At 37.6% G+C, this 20578-nt stretch overlaps 1 protein-coding gene across 1 annotated transcript in view; it reads left to right on the forward strand.

Annotated features, from left to right (window-relative positions):
* Positions 1-20578, forward strand: part of DNAH7 (dynein, axonemal, heavy chain 7) — a 308525-nt gene that overhangs the window by 67856 nt on the left and 220091 nt on the right. Inside the window, exons 16-20 of the mRNA XM_006878928.1 lie at positions 572-650; positions 4366-4590; positions 6739-6885; positions 13410-14095; positions 20191-20377. Of these exons, the coding sequence (XP_006878990.1) occupies positions 572-650; positions 4366-4590; positions 6739-6885; positions 13410-14095; positions 20191-20377 (1324 nt within the window). The remainder of the gene's footprint in view (positions 1-571; positions 651-4365; positions 4591-6738; positions 6886-13409; positions 14096-20190; positions 20378-20578) is intronic.

The following is a 20578-nucleotide window of genomic DNA, read 5'->3' on the forward strand; positions in this document are numbered from 1 at the left end:
GGGCTTTCAGAGGCAATAAATCACAGAGGAGGAGACTGCCCATCTGTTCCCTGTGGAGCAGCTGGTGCATCCGGTTCACGTGCCTTTGGAGTACAATCGCTTACCTCTAAGCTACCAGGTCCCCTTTTAATTCATTGGAGAAGGTACACTGGTAAATTATAATCTTGAGTTGAACAGTTCTAGTGGTGTACAGGTTAAGCCCTTGGCTGCTAACTGGAAAAAAAAAGAACTGAGGTATTGAACCACCAGTGGCTGTGAGGGAGAAGAAGAGACCTGGTGACTGACTCTCGGAAGATTACAGGCGAGGTCAAGGGGACCCAGTGCAGCAGTTTTCCAGGTTTCCAAGGTCACTGTCAGTCAGAGTTGCCTCACTGATATGCAATAGTTACTTTTATTTTTTTGGTGCATTGGAACATATAAAACAAAATGGAGCATACAAAACCAAAAGTAAAATTTTTCTTTATTTTTTGTGCAATAATATACATATTATAGGTTTATATTTGGAAATAAATTTTCTTGTATGAATTTTCTTTATAAACACATGTGATTGATATTTCCTCCTGTGTTTCAGATTATGTGATGAATTTGAGAGGATAGCTGAAAAAGCTCTTAGCACTCCTCCAAATACAGCAGAACTCATGGAAGTCAAGGTATTGTTTAGAGACTAAAGTTTTTTATGATGAGTTATCTATTTCTGCCATAATGTTGAGAAATTAATTACTCCAAAAATTAAAAAATAAATTTAATAAGGGTGTGTTTCTGTTTAGCCCCCCAGTCTGTGGTTTGATCTAGGGTGGACTCTGGTTATTCTGGTCTCAGTCAGACCCCTCATATATATGGAACTAGCAGGGTCTTATTTGTGTGCATAGTGTAACTATCTTTCTGAAATTTTTCTGTGTTCCACTTTCCCTTTGTTCTTATGACATGGTTTATGGAAAGTCTTATTGTACAAATGCTTCTTGCCCATTTGCTGATATTGTATCCTGATATTTACATAGCCAAAGCAAGCCATATTGACACAAGTCAGAATGAGAGAATATTAAAAGGCATGTGGCTAGGAGGGTTGAAATACTGGAGCCGTTACTATAGTCATCTGTTGATATGGTAATGACCAATTTTTATTAAAAAGTGAAAAATATGGACTTGTACAAATGAAATTTTATACACACATAAAAATATAAATTTTCCTCCTTTTTCATAATTTTTTTATTAAGGAGGTAATAATTCTATATAGTTTGGTGTGACTTTCCCCCCATAATTGTTTTTAGGTCTGTATTAAAGATGTAAAACACTAGAAAGAAATACAGAGAGAGAGAGAACAATGTGTGCCAGAAAGAGATGGAAGTAGCAAACTATCAATGGAAAAAAGCTGGGTATTAAAAAAAGCTGCACAGTAGAAAAAATTATGACTGCTTATTTATAGAATAGTGACAGTAAACATACATAGTTGCTAATAATTGCCATTTTTAGTGAATTCTCATTTTTTTAGTGAAGTAGCATATTTCTTTCAGAATTTATATTAATATATATTAACAAATTAATGTGTATAAAAGAACATATGTACGTTCATACCTATGCATCGTTGTATGTATTCTTTCTCTTTCTCACACGTACAGAGATTTTTTAAAAAAAAATTATTATAATACGCAGCCCCCTGCAGTTTATATTATTAATTTAAAATGTCTGTTCTCATGTTTTACAGCTTTACTATCTTTTACCCAGAAACTTTATAAACTCCATCAACATAAAAAAATGATGTTAATTATAGAACAGAGTTTAGGTCTTTCGTTCATGGGGTCGCTATGAGTTGTATTCGACCTGACGAAATTTAACCACTGCTCAGTGAGACTGGTGTTGTTATAGTTTGGAGGAACATTCTTCTACTTTGCACGTCACTCTTTTGTCAGTTAGCTGTACTGAGGTAATCTGGGTTTGCTGTGATGCTGAACCTTGTGCCACTGGGGTATGAAATGCCATAATGCCATATGGTTTTAATGCCATAATGGTTTCCCAATTTGGACAGTGTGTGGTGGAGCTCCCAGTTGTAAAACAGGTTTGGAAGCAGGAGTGGCATCCACTTCCTAAGCCACATGCCTATGAAAACTCTATGAACTTGGAGAAACAATGATAGTTATAGAAAGACATTAGGTCTTTTGTTCACAGAGTCGCTATAAGTCTTGCTCGGCTCAAAGGCAATCAACAGCAATAACAACAACAACCTGAAATATGCATCCTGTTACCTCAATAAATTTATTAAGTGATCTGCCACATTCTGACTCCAGTTACATTTCCTTGTGTATGTGGACCCATTTCTGAACTCTTACCTATTTTATTCCATCTTCTATTTGTAGTCCAGACTAACAGCTGTTTAAATGACTGTGACTGCATATTATAGTTTGATATCTGGGGAGCTAATCGGTACCATTTTTCTTTTTTAAGATTATCTTTAATGTTCTTGGATATTTATTATTTCAGAGAATTTTATAGTGACATCAAATTCAGCTTTAATATGTCATTGTAATTTTTATTAAAATTGTGTCAATTTTATAGCTAATTAGAGGATAATTTGCATCTTTATAAACCTCCAGAAAATACACCAAAATGCCATTTAATAAAGTGCTAACGGTTTTCCTTATCAACTTTCTTATGCTCTGAAATCTCTACTATTTGGTCAGTGCAAAATGATATTTTCAGAGAGCATGAGATATCTGTGCAATCATGTCCTGTCACCTGAATCCCACAAGGCTCAGCAGACTCTGCCTCATGATTTGAACCTGTGTACCTCCCTCCCTGCTTACACCACACTTGCTCCTTAGTGTTCATACAACACACTTTTCATGTGCTTGTAATCCTCCCCCCTTGCCCATTTCTTCAACAACACCTACTCATGCCTCTGCTCTCTGCTTGTGAATCCTACCTTCCACCTCAAACTCTTCACGTCCTTTCTATATGCTCTACTTAAGCAGGGCACTATAGCTTTGCACCGGTCACCTCTGCTGCAAGTTTCTTTTCCTAACAAGACTGTAAGCTCCACAAGGATAAATGATTTTGTGTTTGCTTGCAATCCAGTGTATCTCAAGCAGCTGGCATGCTGTCTAGTACACAGTAAGTGCCCAGTAAGTCTATTCTGAAAGAATAAATGCTGTTACTCTGGTAACATCTGCTTTATAGCTTCCAGAATCCCATAGCACTCTCTCTGGCTTTGCAGTGCTTTTGCGTTGATTGTTATTTTTCTATCTCACTTTAGAAGAGCTATGGGAAAGGATGTGAGGTAAACCATGCCACAGTTCTCTGTCTTGAACCAAAACTCTGCAATTTCCTTTAAGATGTCTGTGTGTATTTATTTACTATGTATGAACACATATTAGCAAGCAATTACTGTGAAATTCGTTGTTGTTGAGTCAAAACCAACTCATAGCTGATCTTCCAGAGAGTTTTCAGAGAGTGTAAATCTTGTGGAAGGAGGTTGCCTTCCGTGGAGCTGCTCGTTGTTTTAAACAGCTAGAGCAATGACCCCCTTCGCTAGCTGAGCACAACTTTCCATGCACTGCACCACCAGATCTCCAGAGACTGCGGAGAAGTAGAATCCAAATTCTAGCACTAATCCTTTTATTTAACAAAATAATACTTCAAAAAGAAATAATTAGCAAAGAAAAAAAAATGTAAAATATATGAAGATTCTAGATAAGGTGAGTTGACACAGCGACTCCAGCAGTGACAACTAGCTAGAGCAGAGCTTGTGAAGCAGACATGAGACGAGGCAGCATTTTCTTCTGTTGCACATAAGGTCACCTGAAGTTGGAATCTGATGTTACCTAACAACATTTTTTCACAGGGTGCAAAAATTCCTGCCAGTGAGTCAGAACTGACTCACACTGACCCTCCAGTGGATTTTCAGAAATTGTAAATTGTGCTCGAGGAGATAGCTCATCTTTCTCCCCAAGAGCCAGTGCTGAATTTGAACTCCCAGAAGGTGCCACTTTTGAGTTAGCAGCACGGCCCCTACTGTGTCACCAAAGTGCAGGAGCTCGTCATTAAAGCACCATCTTCTTCTTCTTTTTTTTTTAGGACATAAACTCCTCCTTTTTATTTTATTTTTATAGTGTTTTAAATTTTTTTAATTATTATTAATTTCTTTTATTATTACTATTAAATTTTATTAGTTTTAATGAACATTTACAGAAATTTTGGGTTTTCATTCATTCATTGTTGCACTCTTTTCCCTACCCTCCTCCAAGTTTGTTCTTTTTCCCCCCCCTTGAATGTCTGTTTTAATTGTCCAATTGCCACAGTGCTTGTCAAAGCCAGTTCTGATTAATCTCCTTTGTCAGTGAAAGCACCATCTTCTAATGTTTCTTCCCTCAGGCATACATTCAGAAAGTGGAGACCACTGACATGATTGAATTGGAACAGAGATTAGTGGATTCCAAAAACTGCCTCGCCTTCCTTATTGAGTGTGCCACCTTCTCTCCAGCAGACATCAGGCTAAATAATAATGTTTTCCAGTGGTATGCAAGAATGGGAGAAATTTTTGAAGAACACAGGAAAATTGTTAAAGAGAAAACAGAACAGTACCAAGAAGGTCTTAAGGTTAGTTGCATAACTACTTCTAATTATTTTCATTTTCTGGAAATGTTTACACATTAACATAGCACTACTACCTTCTTTATTTTGATGAGTAAAAAGAAAATATTGAGCTTTCTAATATTATAACTCTAATCAAAAGATACTTCATATGCCAAACATTTTCAAATGTTTGTTGAGTGTTTAAGGACTGAGCAGGCAGAATATTGGTTGATGTGGAGTCAATTGATTTTTCCGAAAAGCAAAATGATAAAAATTATTTTTAACAGAAAGTAAACATTAGAACCTTTTGACCCACAAGTGACCATGGATAGAAAGTAGTATTTATCTGACACAGCCTCTTAACACTCATGTGACTTGGTTATATTATTTTACTGTGATCTGTGTCTTTCCATCTCATAATTGCTTAGCTCTATAAGGTGGTATGCCAAAAGTCAATACTATATCATACAAGAAATCAAATATGTTTTCAAAAAAAATCTCATGTGAATGTTGCTTTGTCATGTTGGGCCCTGGTCACCCAGTCCATCCTCACCTACCTCCTCTTACTCCTTGCTCTTGACTCTTAGGTGACCCTGAGCGACTTCCAGACTTCTGCATGTGCCATGCTTCCCCACTCCTCCCATCTTTGTACTTCCTTTCCACTTACTCAAGAATACACCATGCTGTACACATGCTTAACTATCTAACATAGTCAGTGTATTTTCTGAAAAGCTTCTCAGGCAGTCCTTAGAACGGCTTCTTCTCCATTTGCATTGCATTTTAAAAGCATCGCCCCAGGACCAGTAATCCTGTCATTCTGTTTTTAATTTCATGTCCTCCTTTCCATGGGACAGCCATCTACATAGGAGCAGGACTGCTTAATTTTTACTTTTTCTGCATTTGGGTCCCTCCTGGAACAGTAATATAATGAGCATACCATAGCTATCTTTCTGGGTAAATGATTTTATATTTCAGTCTCATTTTACAAGTAAAATGAAGGTTCTCAGAACCTAAGATACCTGTTCCAGGTTACCCAATAGGGATGTCCTTTGGTAGCAAACCTCTTTTTCTCTACTGCACTGCAACAAATGTAATTAATTGGTAGAATAAATTATTCACAGAAAAATATTCACAAATATGTCCTTATCTAAAATGGTAGTCTACGAGAAGACTTATAGAAGGCATTATTAATAGTAAATATTAGACATAAAACTTATATAAGTAAGCATTAGGTACAAAAGCTAAAATGGACCCTTAGAAAATTGTTGGATTGTTTTTATTGTAAAGTAATAATTCACCAAATACACATGAAGTTGATGAATTTTTCCCCTCCCCTACTGGGGCCAATGCAATACATTTGCTGGGAAACTAGAGAAAAAAAGGATAGAAATTAACCTAGACAATCCATAAAGTAGAAAATGTATTTTTGAATAATCTAGAATTGGCTTTTGAGTATTTAATTAACAGCCATTTTTTGAGAATCTTTTGTAATATACAACCAATAAAAATTTTGTAGTAAGTCTTTCTCACTAAGGAAATCATCCATTTTTTTCAATTGAAATATTACAGATTTTTTTTAACTTTTGTATCTAAATATAATTATGCATTTTTTAGAAAAAGAATCCATAGATCAAGAACAATAGCCTATGGTTTTGGTGTTGATATTTAAAGAGTGTATGAGTATCCGAATTAAATGACAGAAATTGAGAGGTTTTTGTTTGTTTGCATAATGCCACAGGTATTTTTGCACCCTTTAGTAAACTGATGATTTCTCTGACCCCCATACTTCATTATTATAAGATTTTTCAAATACTTATAAAACATTTGTTTTGGTAAATTCTTTGGCATGCTGAAGAATACCAGAGTTTAATATATTTATTTTACTGGTTAGAACTACCTACATAGGCCATTACAAGGGTATTACTTACCTAATTTGTGACCTAGGGAAATTGAATTAACGATATTTTACTTTATTACTATTTAGTGCTGACTCTTAAAACAGTCTCCATTATTTCAGGTCCTAGTTATATTCTAAATCATGTCTTTGTATTTTGCCAGTGACAAAACGTAGTATTAATTCTAAAGATTCTTACAGATACTTAACTTTTTTTCCTTGTGATGGTAGGGGTTTTAACTTTTAAAAACATTAACAGCTAATGCTATTTCTCTTAGTTACGCTGTGAGCGGTTTCAGGAGGAATTGGAGAGTTATTCTAAGCAGGCAGAAGAATTTTACACCTTTGGGGATCTTCAGGATGTACAACGATACCTGAAAAAGGCCCAAACTCTGAATGGAAAATTGGATGCAGCAGCAGACAAGGTAGAATTTTCAAATTGTTAAGAGAATGAATTACTTCAAGTGAAAAAATATTGTGTTTTCATTGTATATACACCTTTAAGAAGTAGATGAAATACAAATGCTAAACTGCCTCCACATATATTTGAAAGAGGGACTTCAAGAACAGCATTGTGGTTTCTCTCAGTAGTAATAGCAACTCAGCTGTCTTAATCTTTCATCTTAAAGAGTTACCTCTATGGCTCCCTCTTTTTATATCATATAAATGTAATAGTTATATTATGACGTTGTTGTTGTTGTTATATGCTGTCAAGTCACCTGCATCTCATAGAGACCCGATGTACAACAGCCCTAAACCCTGCTCTATACTATGCCAATCTCACTGTCTCCAACACACATACTTCCATTACCCCAGTCACTGAATCAATCCATCTCATAGGGTCTTCCACTCCTGTGCTGTCCCTCCACCCTCTCAAGCATAATGTCCCTCTCCAAGGACTGGTTCTTCCTTGAAACATGTCCAAAGTATGTCAGATAAAGCCTCAGAATCCTTGCCTCCAAGGAGCAGCCTGGTCTCACCCTCCCCAGGACGAACCTGTTTGTTCTCTTAGCAGTCCATGGTATATTCGATACTCTTCTCCAACACCACAGCTCAAAGGCATCAATTTTCCCCTCTGTCATACCTAGTCATTTCCCAGCTCTCTGATGCATAGCAAGTGATTGCAAAGACAATGCCTTTTATCGGGCAAACCTTAGTCTCCAGAGTGACACCATTGCTCTTCAGTACTTTGGAGAGGTCCCTAACAGCAGACTTTCCCATCTCAATACATCTTTTAATTTCCTGGCTGCTGGTGTCAAGAATGTTGATTGTGGAGCCAAGCAAACTAAAGCTTGTAACAATCTCAATCTCTTCACAATCTATCATAATGCTGCCAATTGGTCCAGTGGCAAGAATCTTTGTCTTCTTGACATTGAGCCTCAATCCATATTGAAGGCTGTAGTCCTTGACCGTCTGCAGCAAGCTCTTCAGATCCTCCTCAGTTTCAGCAAACAGGGTTGTTTCACCTGCATAATGCAGATTGTTGATGAATCTCTTCCTCTAATCCTGATGCCACATTTCTCCTCATAGAGCCCAGCCTCTTGGATAGGATTACATATTTTTGTGTAGAAGTGATTTTTGTTGATGGCTCCTCTTGAGCTGGTACTCCACATGCACAACAAAATGAAACACTGACTGGTACTGGTCCACATGAGGGGATGGAACTCTTGTGGTCCATATGGTTTTCACTGGCCTATTTTCACAAGTATGTACCCAGGCCTTCCAATTTGCTTCTTCCACTCTGGAAGCTCAGCTGAAACCTTTTGATATCATAGAGCCCCGAAAGCCCTACTAATAGATAAGTGGTGGGTGGTACATCATTATGCTTGTTCTTTTGGCTACATTCATAGGGGCAATTATCAGCATGGAAGGTAAGCATTCTTTTACTGAATGTACCCTAAACACAACTGACAGCTCCCAGCTACCTTGAGTAATTCTTCAATCTTCATAGAAGATAGCATATATGTCTATTTTCCCCCTATGTTTTCAAGTAGGCCTATTATTTTATTCCTACCAAGCCACTTTGTTCCTGACAGTGCCGTTTAGAGATCAAATTTCTCATTACAAGAGCATTAAAGGAGAAATGCCACAATTTTTGGCATATAAGATGTTGGAAAATTTTAGTTTTTTTATGAAGAAGAAAATCAGACAATGTTCCATATATGTAAAATATACCAATTGTGTTTTATCTTTTCTTACAATGAAAGATTTTAATATTTTAAAGTTCAGATAATAGTTCATAATGATCCTAAGTAGATAAGCACACATTAGGAAAGAGAAGTTAATTCTAGTTTTGGTTCATTTTTGTTCTTTTTTATGAAATTGAGATCCCTGATTTTAAGTAAGCTGAATAATTTAAATATGTAACTCATACTTCAGTTCTATACACATTTCCCCCAGGCTTCTAACATTTTATATTCTTACATATTTCACTACCAAAGTAAGAGGAAGAATATCTGCTTTGCCTCTTTTGTTGTTTTCAAGACTCAATGCAGATTTTATCTCTTTATATATGTATAGTTAGTGTGCTCAGCTGTTAACTCGAACTTTAGAATTATATCCAGAAGCACGTTGGAAGAAAGACCTGGGGAATCTACTTCTGAGAAGAACAGCAACTGAAAACACTAGAGAGCACAGTTCTATTCTGACACACAAAGAGTCACCATTAATCAGAATAAAGCAGAAACTTGGAAATTTTTTGCATTGCTTCTCCCAACTGGTTTTGGCTCTGCCTTGGGGCTTGGTACCTGGAGGCGTCTCAGAAGCTATTGTTTGGTTCGCTTCTGTGTTGCCTGGTCTCGGCATTTCTTAAGCTCAAGGAACTGAAGAACAAATTCAAACCTGGAGTTGCTACAATCAAGGATGCTTTAGGCAGAATCTTAAATGATCCAGGAGGTATCAAAAGAAGATGGAAGGAATATACTGAGTCATTGTATTGAAAGGAATTGGCAGATACAGAAGAATTTAATGAAATAGCATTTGAGCCAGAGCCTATGGTGATGAAGGCAGAAGTTCAAGCTTCTTTGAAGGAAATAGCAAAAAATAAGGCCCCCGGAATATATGGTATACCAATTGACATATTTCAGCTCACAGATGCTGCCCTGGATGTGCTCACCAAGTTGTGCTAAGAAATCTGGAGAACAACCACTTGGCCAACTGACTGGAAGAGGTCTATATTTGTTCCCATCCCAAAGAAGGGCCGCCCAACTGAGTGTGGAAACTACAGAACAATATCATTGATTTCACATGCAAGCAAGATTCTACTGAAGATTATCCAAAAACGACTGGAACAGTACATCAACAGAGAACTGCCAGAAGTCCAGGCTAGGTTTAGAAGGGATCGTGGTACTAGGGATATTGTAGCTGATGTTAGATGGATCTTAGCTAAAAGCAGAGAATACCAGAAGAATGTGTATCTGTGTTTCATTGATTATGGCAAGGCTTTTGACTGCGTGTATTATAACAAACTGTGGCTGACTCTGAGAAGAATGGGAATCCAAGAACACTTGATCATGATAATGCGAAACCTATACTTGGACCAAGAGGCAGTAGTCAGAAGAGAGCAGGGGAACGCTGCATGGTTCAAAATTGGGAAAGGTGTATGCCAGGGATGTATCTTATCTCCATACCTTTTCAACCTGTATGCAGAGCAGATTATCCGAGAGGCTGGGCTCTATGAGGTGACATGTGGTGTTAGGATTGGTGGACGATCTAGCAACAATCTGCGTTATGCAGATGACACAACCCTGCTCGCTGAAACTGAGGAGGACCTCATGCACTTGCTGCAGAGGGTCAAGGACTGCAGCCTTCAGTATGGACTGAGGCTCAATGTCAAGAAGACAAAGATTCTCACCACTGGACCAATCGGTAGCATCAGGATGGATGGTGAAGAGATTGAGATTGTTCACAGCTTCAGTTTGCTCGGCTCCATGGTCAACACTCTTGGCACCAGCAGCCAGGAAATAAAAAAAATGTATTGCGATTGGAAAGTCTGCTGTTAGGGACCTCTCTAAAGTACTCAAGAACAACGGTGTCTCTCTGGAGACTAAGGTTCGCCTGATACAGGCCATGGTTTTTGCAGTGACTTGTTATGCATCAGAGAGTTGGACAATGACTAGGGAGGATAGAAGGAGAGAATTGACGCCTTTTGAGCTGTGGTGCTGGAGAGGAGTATTGAATGTACCATGGACTGCCAAGAAAACAAAACAGTTTCATCCTAGAGAGGGCTAAACCAGGCTGCTCCTTGGAGGCAAGGATTCTGAGACTTTGTCTGACATACTTAGGACATGCTGTAAGGAGAGACAGGTCTTTAGAGAGGGACATCGTGCTGGGTAGAGTAGAGGGACAGCACAGGAGGGGAAGACCCTCTATGAGGTGGATTGGTTCAGTGACTAGGGTAATCGGGATGGGTGTGTCAGAGGCAATGAGACTGGCACAGGATAGAGCATGGTTTAGCGCTGTTGTACATAGGGTCGCTTTGAGTCGCAAACAACTCGATGGCACATAACAACAACAACAACAACAATAGATAATATTTTGAGACATCTATTCTATTGCTTATAGTATTAGAGGAGAGTTTTTATTTAACTGCCTAAGGCATGCCTGTCTTACCTTCTCAGCTGGATTACTAACTTCTTGAGATTAGTTTGTTGCAGTATAGTGTAATTTTTACCCTTTGTTTTTCCAAGTCCCTTACACATTGCTGTGAAGTCCTTAGCAAGTTGTAGTTGTTGTTGTTGTTAGGTGCTGTCAAGTTGAGTACCACTCATAGCGACTCTATTAAAAGTCTATTAGAATATGCCCCCCTGCTTCTACTGTATAACACTTTAAAGTTATAAAGTGCAAGGATGTCAGTACAAAGACAAAGATGTCTAAAAAAAGAGCCTATTTGATCCCAGTCCTAGCCTGTGCCATCCTCATCATCTCTGATACACTAGAGCCCACTGCTGAAGTCACTATGACAATCCATCTCACTGGGGGGAGTCTTCCTATCCTTTGTTGACCCTCCATCTTTCCAAGCATAATGTCCATTTTGAGGGAGTACCCTCGCTCAGCTACATGTCCAGAGTACGAAAGGTGAAATTTCACCATCTTTGTCTCCAAGGAGCACAGTGGCTGTACCATTTCCAGGACACATCTGTGTTCTTTTGGAAGTCCAGGGGATATTGCTGGCTAATTAATGAACCTGAATCTTCTGTATGTCTTTGGGGGCAAAGATATTTTGTATATGTAAATCTTTTTGGCTCTTTTAACTATTTAATCCATTTTTAAATATTGGACATTATATTGAAGAAGAAACAAGAAGTGATCACTATTCTACTTTCCTAGGATATGGCTTAGCTTAAGTTTAAGGGTTTAGTAGGGATTACTTTAGGTCATATTTTGAAAGAAACTTTTTAAAATAAAATTTTTATTTTATACTGGTACAAAGTTCTTATGTGTTGTTTTTCACACCAGATCTTTCTCATTCCTTTTATCCACCCCTCCCTCTACTAGTCATATTGTGGGACTCTGTGATTACTCCCCTGCCCATCCTCACCCCTCTGCTCCTACCCTCTCTGCCTTTGATCCTCATACTTGTTTTACTAGTTATCTTTCTATTTCTACAATAATGGTCTTCTACAGTATTTGTCCTTAAGGGATTTAGTTAGTTCACTTATCATAATGTTCTCCAGTCCTTTCCAAGTTAGGTAGTAATTTACAAAATCAGTGCTCCTTCATGATGTGTAGTATTCCATCGTGCGAATATACCACAATTTCTCAATATATTTGATTATGTTTGGACACTTAGGCTGTTTCTATATCCTTGTGATGGTAAATAATGCTTCTATAAACACTGGTGTACAGATCTCCGTTTGTGCCTCAGTTCTAATTTTCTCTGTGTATATTCCAAGTAGTGGAATTTCTATATTCAGCTTCCCCCCCCCTTCTTTTTTTTTAAAATGTGAGCTCCTGTGTTCAGCTTTTTGAGGAAAGGCCAAACTGCCTTCCAGAGTGGTTGTACCATTTTACAATCCCCCCAACAATGTATAAGAGTTCTTATCTCACCACATCCTTTCCAACATTTATTACTTGCTGTTCTGTTAAACTTTGCCACTACTATTGGGGTGAGATGGTATCTCATTGCGGTTTTGGTTTGGATCTCTCTTGTTGCCAGTGATTTTGAACCTTTCTTCATTTGTCTGTTGGCCATCCAAATATCTTTCTCTATGAATGGACTTTCCATGTCTTTTTCTCATTTTGTGATTGTGTTATCAGTCTTTTTCTGGTGTAGGATTCTGTAAATTTTTGACATGAGATCCTTGTCTGAGATGGTATTGCCAAATGTTTTTTTCCACAGTCAGTAGGTTTTCTTTTCATTCTGTTGGAAAATGTTTTTGATGTACACAGGGATTTAAACTTTGGAAGGTCCCATTTATCAATTTTATTCTCTCCAGACTGAGCATTTCTGGCTGTAATTGATAGTCTCTTTATACCATGAACTAGGCCATCTAAGCTTGATTCCAATTCGTCTCTTAAGAACTTTATGGTTTTGGCCTATACTCCCAGCTCTCTGATCCACCTTGAGTTGATTTTTGTGTATCGTATGAGATGTAGATCCCGTTTGAGCTTTCTGTAGGTAGCAGTCCAGTTTTGCCAGCACCATTTGCTGAAGAGGTTGTCATTTCGCCATATGGTATGTTTAATTTCCTTGTCAAATATCAGTTGATCATAGATAGCAGGGTCCAATTCTGGGTTCTTAGTTCCATTGTTCTGCATGCCTGTCATTGTACCAGCACCATGCTGTTTTGGTTACTACCGCCGTGTAGTAGGTTTTGAGGTTAGGGAGTGCTATTCCTCTCTCTCCATTTTTGCCTTTCAGAAGTGCTCTGCTGAAATAAATATTTTTAAAGCTTAATTTTGACCATGATTTCAGAATAACTAATATGTCTAATACTTATTCTTCCAGATTGAGCAGTTCAATGTTGAAGAGGAAGCCTTTGGGTGGTTACCATCAGTATATCCTCAACGTAAAAAAATTCAAGATGGTTTGAATCCTTATCTTCGTCTCTATGACACTGCTGTTGAGTTTGGCAACAAATATCGAGGATGGACTGAAGGACCATATCACAAGGTGAATCCAGACCAAGTAGAACAAGATGTTGGAAATTACTGGAGAGGACTGTATAAGCTGGAAAAAACCTTCCATGATTCTCCAAATGCATTGGCAATGGCAAAAAAAGTGAGAGCAAAGGTGGAAGATTTCAAGCAGCACCTCCCTCTCATTCAAGTGATCTGTAATCCTGGGTTGCGAGCCAGGCACTGGGAGGCCATGTCCAACATTGTTGGTTACCCCTTGAAGCCAACAGATGATGCTACTGTCTTCTCTTTTATAGACATGAATCTGGAACCCTATTTAGATAAGTTTGAAAATATTAGTGAAGCAGCTAGCAAAGAGTATTCTCTTGAAAAGGCCATGGACAAGATGACGAATGAATGGGATGCAATGGAATTTGTCGTTCTTCCTTATCGAGAAACTGGGACATTTATTTTGTCATCAGTTGATGAAATCCAGATATTGTTGGATGATCACAGTATTAAAACACAAACCATGCGAGGATCACCTTTTATTAAGCCTTATGAAACACAAATGAGGTAATGTTTGCATGACAATATTTATATTGTGTTACCCAGAACATTTGTATTTAATGCATAGTGTTTTGGTTTTTTTAAAAAAATGAATTCAGTATTTTACATTGAATATTTTAAAGTTCATTTTAAGAGATGATAGCCTCTTTGCTATTGGAATGAAACAGACCCCCTTATTGCCATAATGATGTCTTACCTACTTTTTTCATAGCAAAGACAATGCAATCTGCATCTACGTACTCATCTTTATTGCTGATATTCTAATACCATAATACACCATAATATATAGACTATAAAACTGAAGATAAAAATGTGATTTTCCAGCATACTAATTTGTGGTTAGGTGTCATAGAGTTCACTGAAATTCATGTTGTTTTGTACTGTCGAGTTGACTACTATTCATAGTGACCTTATTAACAGTATCTCTGAACCTTAGAGTATCGTGAGCCAGTGTCACTGTCTGTGACACAACTGACTCCATTGCCACAGTCACTGTGTCACTACATCTCATACTGAGTCTTTCTCTCTTGTGCTAACTAACCCTCTACCCTTCCAAGCATGATGTCCTTCTCCAAGTACTGCTCCCTCCTGGCAATATATCCAAAGTATGTGCGACAGGGCTTCAGAATCCTTACCTTCAAGTAACAACCTGGTTTCACCCTCTCCAGGACAGACCTGTTTGTTTTCTTGGGATATGTTCGATATTCTTCCCCAACACCACAACACAAAGGTGTCAGTTTTTCTTCTGTCATCCTTAGTGATTGTTCAACTCTCTAATTGTCCAGCTGTCTGACACTTTGCATGTAATTGCGAAGACCATGGCCTGGATCAGGTGATCCTTAGTCTCTACATGGACATCATTGGTCATTAGCACTCTGGAGAAGTCCCTGACAGCAGGTTTTCCTAAAACAACTCATCTTTTGATTTCCTGACTAATAGTGCCAGAAGTGTTACATTCCCACCAGCAGTTTATGAGAGTTCCAATCTCTCCACATCCTTTCCAGTATTTGTTGTTTGCTACCCATTGAACATTGCTATTGTTGCTGAGGTGAAATGATATCTCATCGTTGTTTTGATTTGCATCGCCCTAACAACTAGCAATTTTGAGCATTGTTTTTCACATATTTGCTGGTCATCTGATGTTCTTTGTTTCATCTCTTTTGCCTATTTTTTGTGATTGGGCTGTTTGACTTTTTCTTGTTGATGTGCTGACGTAGTCTGTACATTTTAGTTACATATCCCTTCTCAGATATGTCATTTCCAAATATTTTTTCCCAATCTGTGAGCCTCCTTCTTACTCTGTTGGAGAAGTTTTTTTATGCACACAAGGATTTGATTTTTGGAAGGTCTCATCATCTATATTATCTTTTCCTGGTTGTAGGTTTAGTTATGCTTGAAAGTATATTCATGCCAAATATTAAGGTTTCTAAGTTTCTTCCTAATTTTTCTCTAATAAGCTTCATAGTTTTGAGTTTATGCCTCAATCTCTGATCCTACTTGAATTGGGTTTTGTGCATGGTGTGAGGTGTCGAACTTGCTTCAGTTTTCTGCTGATGATTGTCCAATTTGCCAGCATATCTTCCCACTTAATTAATTTTATTTTTCTTTTCAGAGGTCAGTTGGCCATAGATAGATAGGTTGATTTTGGGGTTCTTTAATTTCTTGTACCAATCTGTGTGTTTGCCCCTGTACCAGTACCATGCTGTCTTGACTACTATGGCTGTGTAGTAAGTTTTGAAGTCAGAGAGTGTGATACTTCCTACTTGGTTTTTGTTTTTCTTTGCAGTGATACTTTGTTTATTAGGGGTCTCTTTCCTTTCTAGATAAAATTGGAAATTGTCTTTTCTATTTCATTGAAGAATGACATCAGTATTAATATAGAGATTACTTAATTTGTAGATTGCTCTTGATAGCATTTAATATATTGAGTATTCCTGTAGATTAGCGTGGTACATTTTTCCATTTATCTTGGTCTCTTTTTGTTCCTTGTAATAGCATTTTGTAGTTTTCTTTATATAGGTCTAATGTGTCTCTAGTTAGATTAGTTCCTAAGTATTTCATCTTGTGGTTAACTAATGTATTTGGTATTATTTTTTTGTTTATGCTCTTTTTACTACTCATGAGATATTGGACTGATTTTTGTATGCTGATTTTGTATCTTGCTATTTTGCTGAATTGATGAACTATGTCCGACAATTTTCTTCCTGAGTCTTTGGAGTTTTCTATGTATATTATAATATCATCTGCAGATAAGGAAAGTTTAAGCTCCTCTTTGCCAGTATGGATGTCCCTTATTTCATTCTCTTGCAATATTGTGTTCTCATTAGCACTTCCATACAATATTGAATGGGAATGGTGATAATGAGCATCTTTGCCTAGTCCCTGTTTACAAGGAGAATGCCTTTAATCCGTATCCATTGAGACTGATATTGGCTGTTGGTTTAGAGTATATGCTGTTAATTGAAATTCCCCTCTATTCCTATTTGGCTGAATGATTTTATGAGGAAAGGGTGTTAAATTTTGCCGGAAGCCTTTTTCATGTCAATTAATATGATTATGTAGCTTTTTTCTTTTGCTTGATTGATATGATGGATTACTTTTTTTGGTTTTCTTATTTTGAACTGTCCTTGCTTACCTGTTAGGAATCTCGGTTGTGATATATTACTCTTTTAATATGTTGTGGGATTCTATTAATATTTTGTTCAGGATTTTTGTCTTTATGCTCATGATAGACCTTGATTTGTAGTTTTCTCTTTTGGTGATGTCTTTACGATACGAGACTGTGATGTTAAAATTACATTTGTGTCATAGAATGAATCTGGGAGTCTTTCTTCTTTTCCTATTTTCTGAAAAATGTATGTAGAATTGGTGACAATTCTTCTCTGAATGTTTGGTAAAATTTATTGGTAAAGCTGGCTGGTTCAGGCCCCCTTTTTTTTTTGCTTGTTGGGAGTTTTTTAAATGACTTGCTCAGTTTCTTCTTTTGTGATGAATCAGTTCAAGTTCTACTTCAGACTGTGTCAGTTTGGGTAGTTTGTGAGTTGCTAAGTAATTGTCTATTTACTTTAGGTCTTCATATTATAGCTTTTAATACAATTCCACTATTTTGTCTCTCTGTTGGATCTGTTTTGATGTAGCCATTTAATTTCTTATATATCTAATTTGTATCTTTTCTATATTTTCTTTTTTAAGCTTTGCCTAAAAACTAACAGTAGTCTGTCAATTTTATTGACGCCTTTTCAAGAACCAACTCCTAATCTTATTGATAGTTTCATTTGTCTTTCTGTTTTCTTATCATTTAGTTCGGCTTTTATTTTAAGAATTTTGTTTCTTTTAAAGCTTGTTGGGCTTGTTTGCTTTTATATTTCTAATTGTTGGAGATGTTATGTTAAATAGTTAATTTTTATTCTTTCCTTTTGTTGTGTTTGCTTATTTCTATGAATTGACTTCTAAGAACTACTTTTCCTGTGGTCCAGAGGGTTTGGTAAGTTGTGTTTTTATTCTCATTTGATTAAAGAAAATTTTTAATTTCTTTTGCCATAGAGTAGTGTTCAAGCAGGGTGTTATTTAGCTACCAAGTGCATGATTTTTCCCTCCTTTATCCTCTTATTGTATGTTTCTAATTATAGCATTGTGGTATGAGAAAATGCTTTGTAGTATTTAAATGTTTTTAATTAATTCGTTGAATCTTGCTTTGTGGCCTAATATAAGATCTATTCTGGATAATATCATGTGCATGCTGGACAAGAATAAACTTTTTTTAGGGTGCACTGCCCTGCATATTTCTATGAGGCCAAGTTGGTTATTTGTATAGTTTAGTTCTTCTGTATTTTTGTTCCATTTATTTCTAGCCATCCTATCCTGAAATCACTTGACCATTGTTGTTTGAATTCTGTATCAGGAAATTCTATCAGCCTTTTGTCCTCAATGAAATCCATTGACTGCATTTTGATCACTTTTTGGCGTATGTGACATCTTGCCTTGATTTTGTATGGGTTGAGGTCATCTGCTTTCTTCAATGTTATTGTGATGATGTCTTTGTGAAAAAAAATAGTTGTGTTATATTCTGTTTATTGATGGTCTGATGGTGATAGGCTTAGTTCTTTGAGTTTATAAATCTAAATGAAGACTTCGGTTCTGGAGAGAGTTTTTCTTCCACCTTGGATATGTTGAATAGAACTTTAGTATCTCCACAGTCTCAGCAGTGCAGGTAATCTCTTCGATATGGCTGTGGATGGCTCATTTGGCTGAGTTGTAGGCAGAAACATGTATCTTCCTGTAGCTCGACTCAGCGCAGGATCAGAGCATGCTTCTGAAGCTGGGTGAGGTCCTTGGAATGGGATTCCCAAGGACTCTCCTCTCTGCTGAGTCTTAAGGAGTGAGTATCTGGTAAGGATATCACTAGGGAAAAAGAGCTTCTCAGAGCTCTGCTTGCCATAGGGTCAGAGTATAAATATCAGGCTAGATGGGGATCTTTGGGCTAAGAGGCCTCTTTTCTCTGTCTACATCACTCACTGGAGGGCCTTTGGCAGGCCTACACAGAATTCTACCCAGAACATCTCAGGCAGGGCCAGGTCTCTGTGTAGCTGTGTCCTAGTAGTGATAGGGCCACATTTTTCCAGATCCTTCAAAGCAAAAGTTCAAAATTCAGGTACAGTGGGAGGCACCTGCTGTAGTTGGGGCAGCACCCACGGTGGGGGATGGCGCCCCCTGTGAGTCAGCATTTCCTGTGAGGGGGCAGTTTCCTCTGAGGGTGGGGTAGGTGCCGACTGTGAAGGTGGATCGGGTGCCTGGAGGTGGAGGGAAGGCTATAAGCTCTAGGCTGACGGTGGCCTGATGTGGCAGCTGGCACTCATGCTCCTCTCACACAGCCCATCCATTTTTCAATTTACTGCTTCCAAAAGTGTTTACTGTGGACCTCAGGAAAATGAAATTCCTGACAACTTCAGTCTTGTCTTCATTCATTCTGATGTTGCACTTTTAACAAGCAAGGTTGCGTTATCTACATCATGCAGATTGTTAATGAAGTCTTCCTCCAGTCCTAATGCCCCACCACCTGACTGACAGTTTGTCATACTGAGGTGTCTGTGTGTTGATTTAATGTTAGAAGCTAGTCCACTAGTATTTGTAATACTAGCAGGAACACCCATGGTTGACAGGCTTAGTGGAACCTCCAGACTAAAATCAGACCAAGATGGGGCAGGAGGAACTGACTCTTTGCTTCTGAATTAACAAGTCCTGTGGAGTCTGTGAATAGCACTGGAACATTTTCTAGTACGGGGCTGGAGATGAGGCCTTCAGGATCGAAGACACTCAAAATATGACTTGAATCGAGTTGCCTCCTCCAAGTGGAGTCTACCTAAATTGCATAGATGTAGTAATGATTTTTAAGGGTGTTCTGATGGCTTTAATGATAGAATTACATGCCAACTTAAATGCATGTGGTTTGACTCCATCAGCAACTCCTCAGAAGAAAGACAGGCAATCTCCACCCATGTAAATTCACTGGAGGGTTAGCTATGCATCTGTTCTGACTCGATGGTACAAAACAACAACAGTAATGTTTCAGTCAATAATCGACCTTCAGTTATTGATATGGCATGATTCAAAATAAAGAGAAACAGCTGCAAATACCTATTAATAATTAGGATGTATAAAGTATGAAATCTAGGAAAATTACAAGTTGTCTGAAGAAAATGGAATACATAAAAATGGTAGCCTAGGCATTAGTGAGAATACCATTATTCTTTTAAAAATCTAGTTATTAAGTGTGTATCTCCTAGCTATAGGACTAAAAGAGGTTTATTGTAATGGAACATGCAGAAACCAGTCTGTTTATAGATAATTGTACCTTCCTATATATGTCTCTATAGATGTTGATGGTCAGCATAGATGTTGATGTCATAATTTAAAAAATGCTTTTTTTGTAGAATAAAACTAGTTATTAATCTTCAAATGGAGTAACTGAATGGAGTAACTAGAGTAACTGAGATTGTAATAAAGCAGTGTATGTAAGAGTGCTACTGTAGTCATTATTGTGAGTTTTGTCATCTGAGATATTGCTTCACTTATTTTAAGAGCCAATTTGTTTTGCTTCTCAGAGAATGGGAGAGCAAGCTCCTGTTGCTTCAGGAGATTCTAGATGAATGGCTCAAGGTCCAAGCCACATGGCTGTATTTGGAACCTATTTTCAGTTCTCCAGATATCATGTCTCAAATGCCTGAGGAAGGCCGGCGGTTTACAGCTGTGGATAAAACATGGCGAGATATAATGAAAACTGTTGTGCAAGTAAGTATCCATCTCTAAAGATGTGATTATTTGCCAGAAGTAACATGATTTTTACTTTTAAAACAATCCAATGATTCATTGTTTTTATACACATTCTCCTTTAGCTGTCATTGTAGAAATCCAGGAGCAAGAAATATCAAAAGTGATCTAGCTATTATACCTTCCTTCCTTCCTTCCTTCCTTCCTTCCTTCCTTCCTTCC

This window comes from Elephantulus edwardii, unplaced genomic scaffold, assembly GCF_000299155.1.
Source record: "Elephantulus edwardii isolate Elephantulus edwardi_28Jun2011 unplaced genomic scaffold, EleEdw1.0 scaffold00001, whole genome shotgun sequence".
Lineage (NCBI taxonomy): Eukaryota > Metazoa > Chordata > Mammalia > Macroscelidea > Macroscelididae > Elephantulus > Elephantulus edwardii.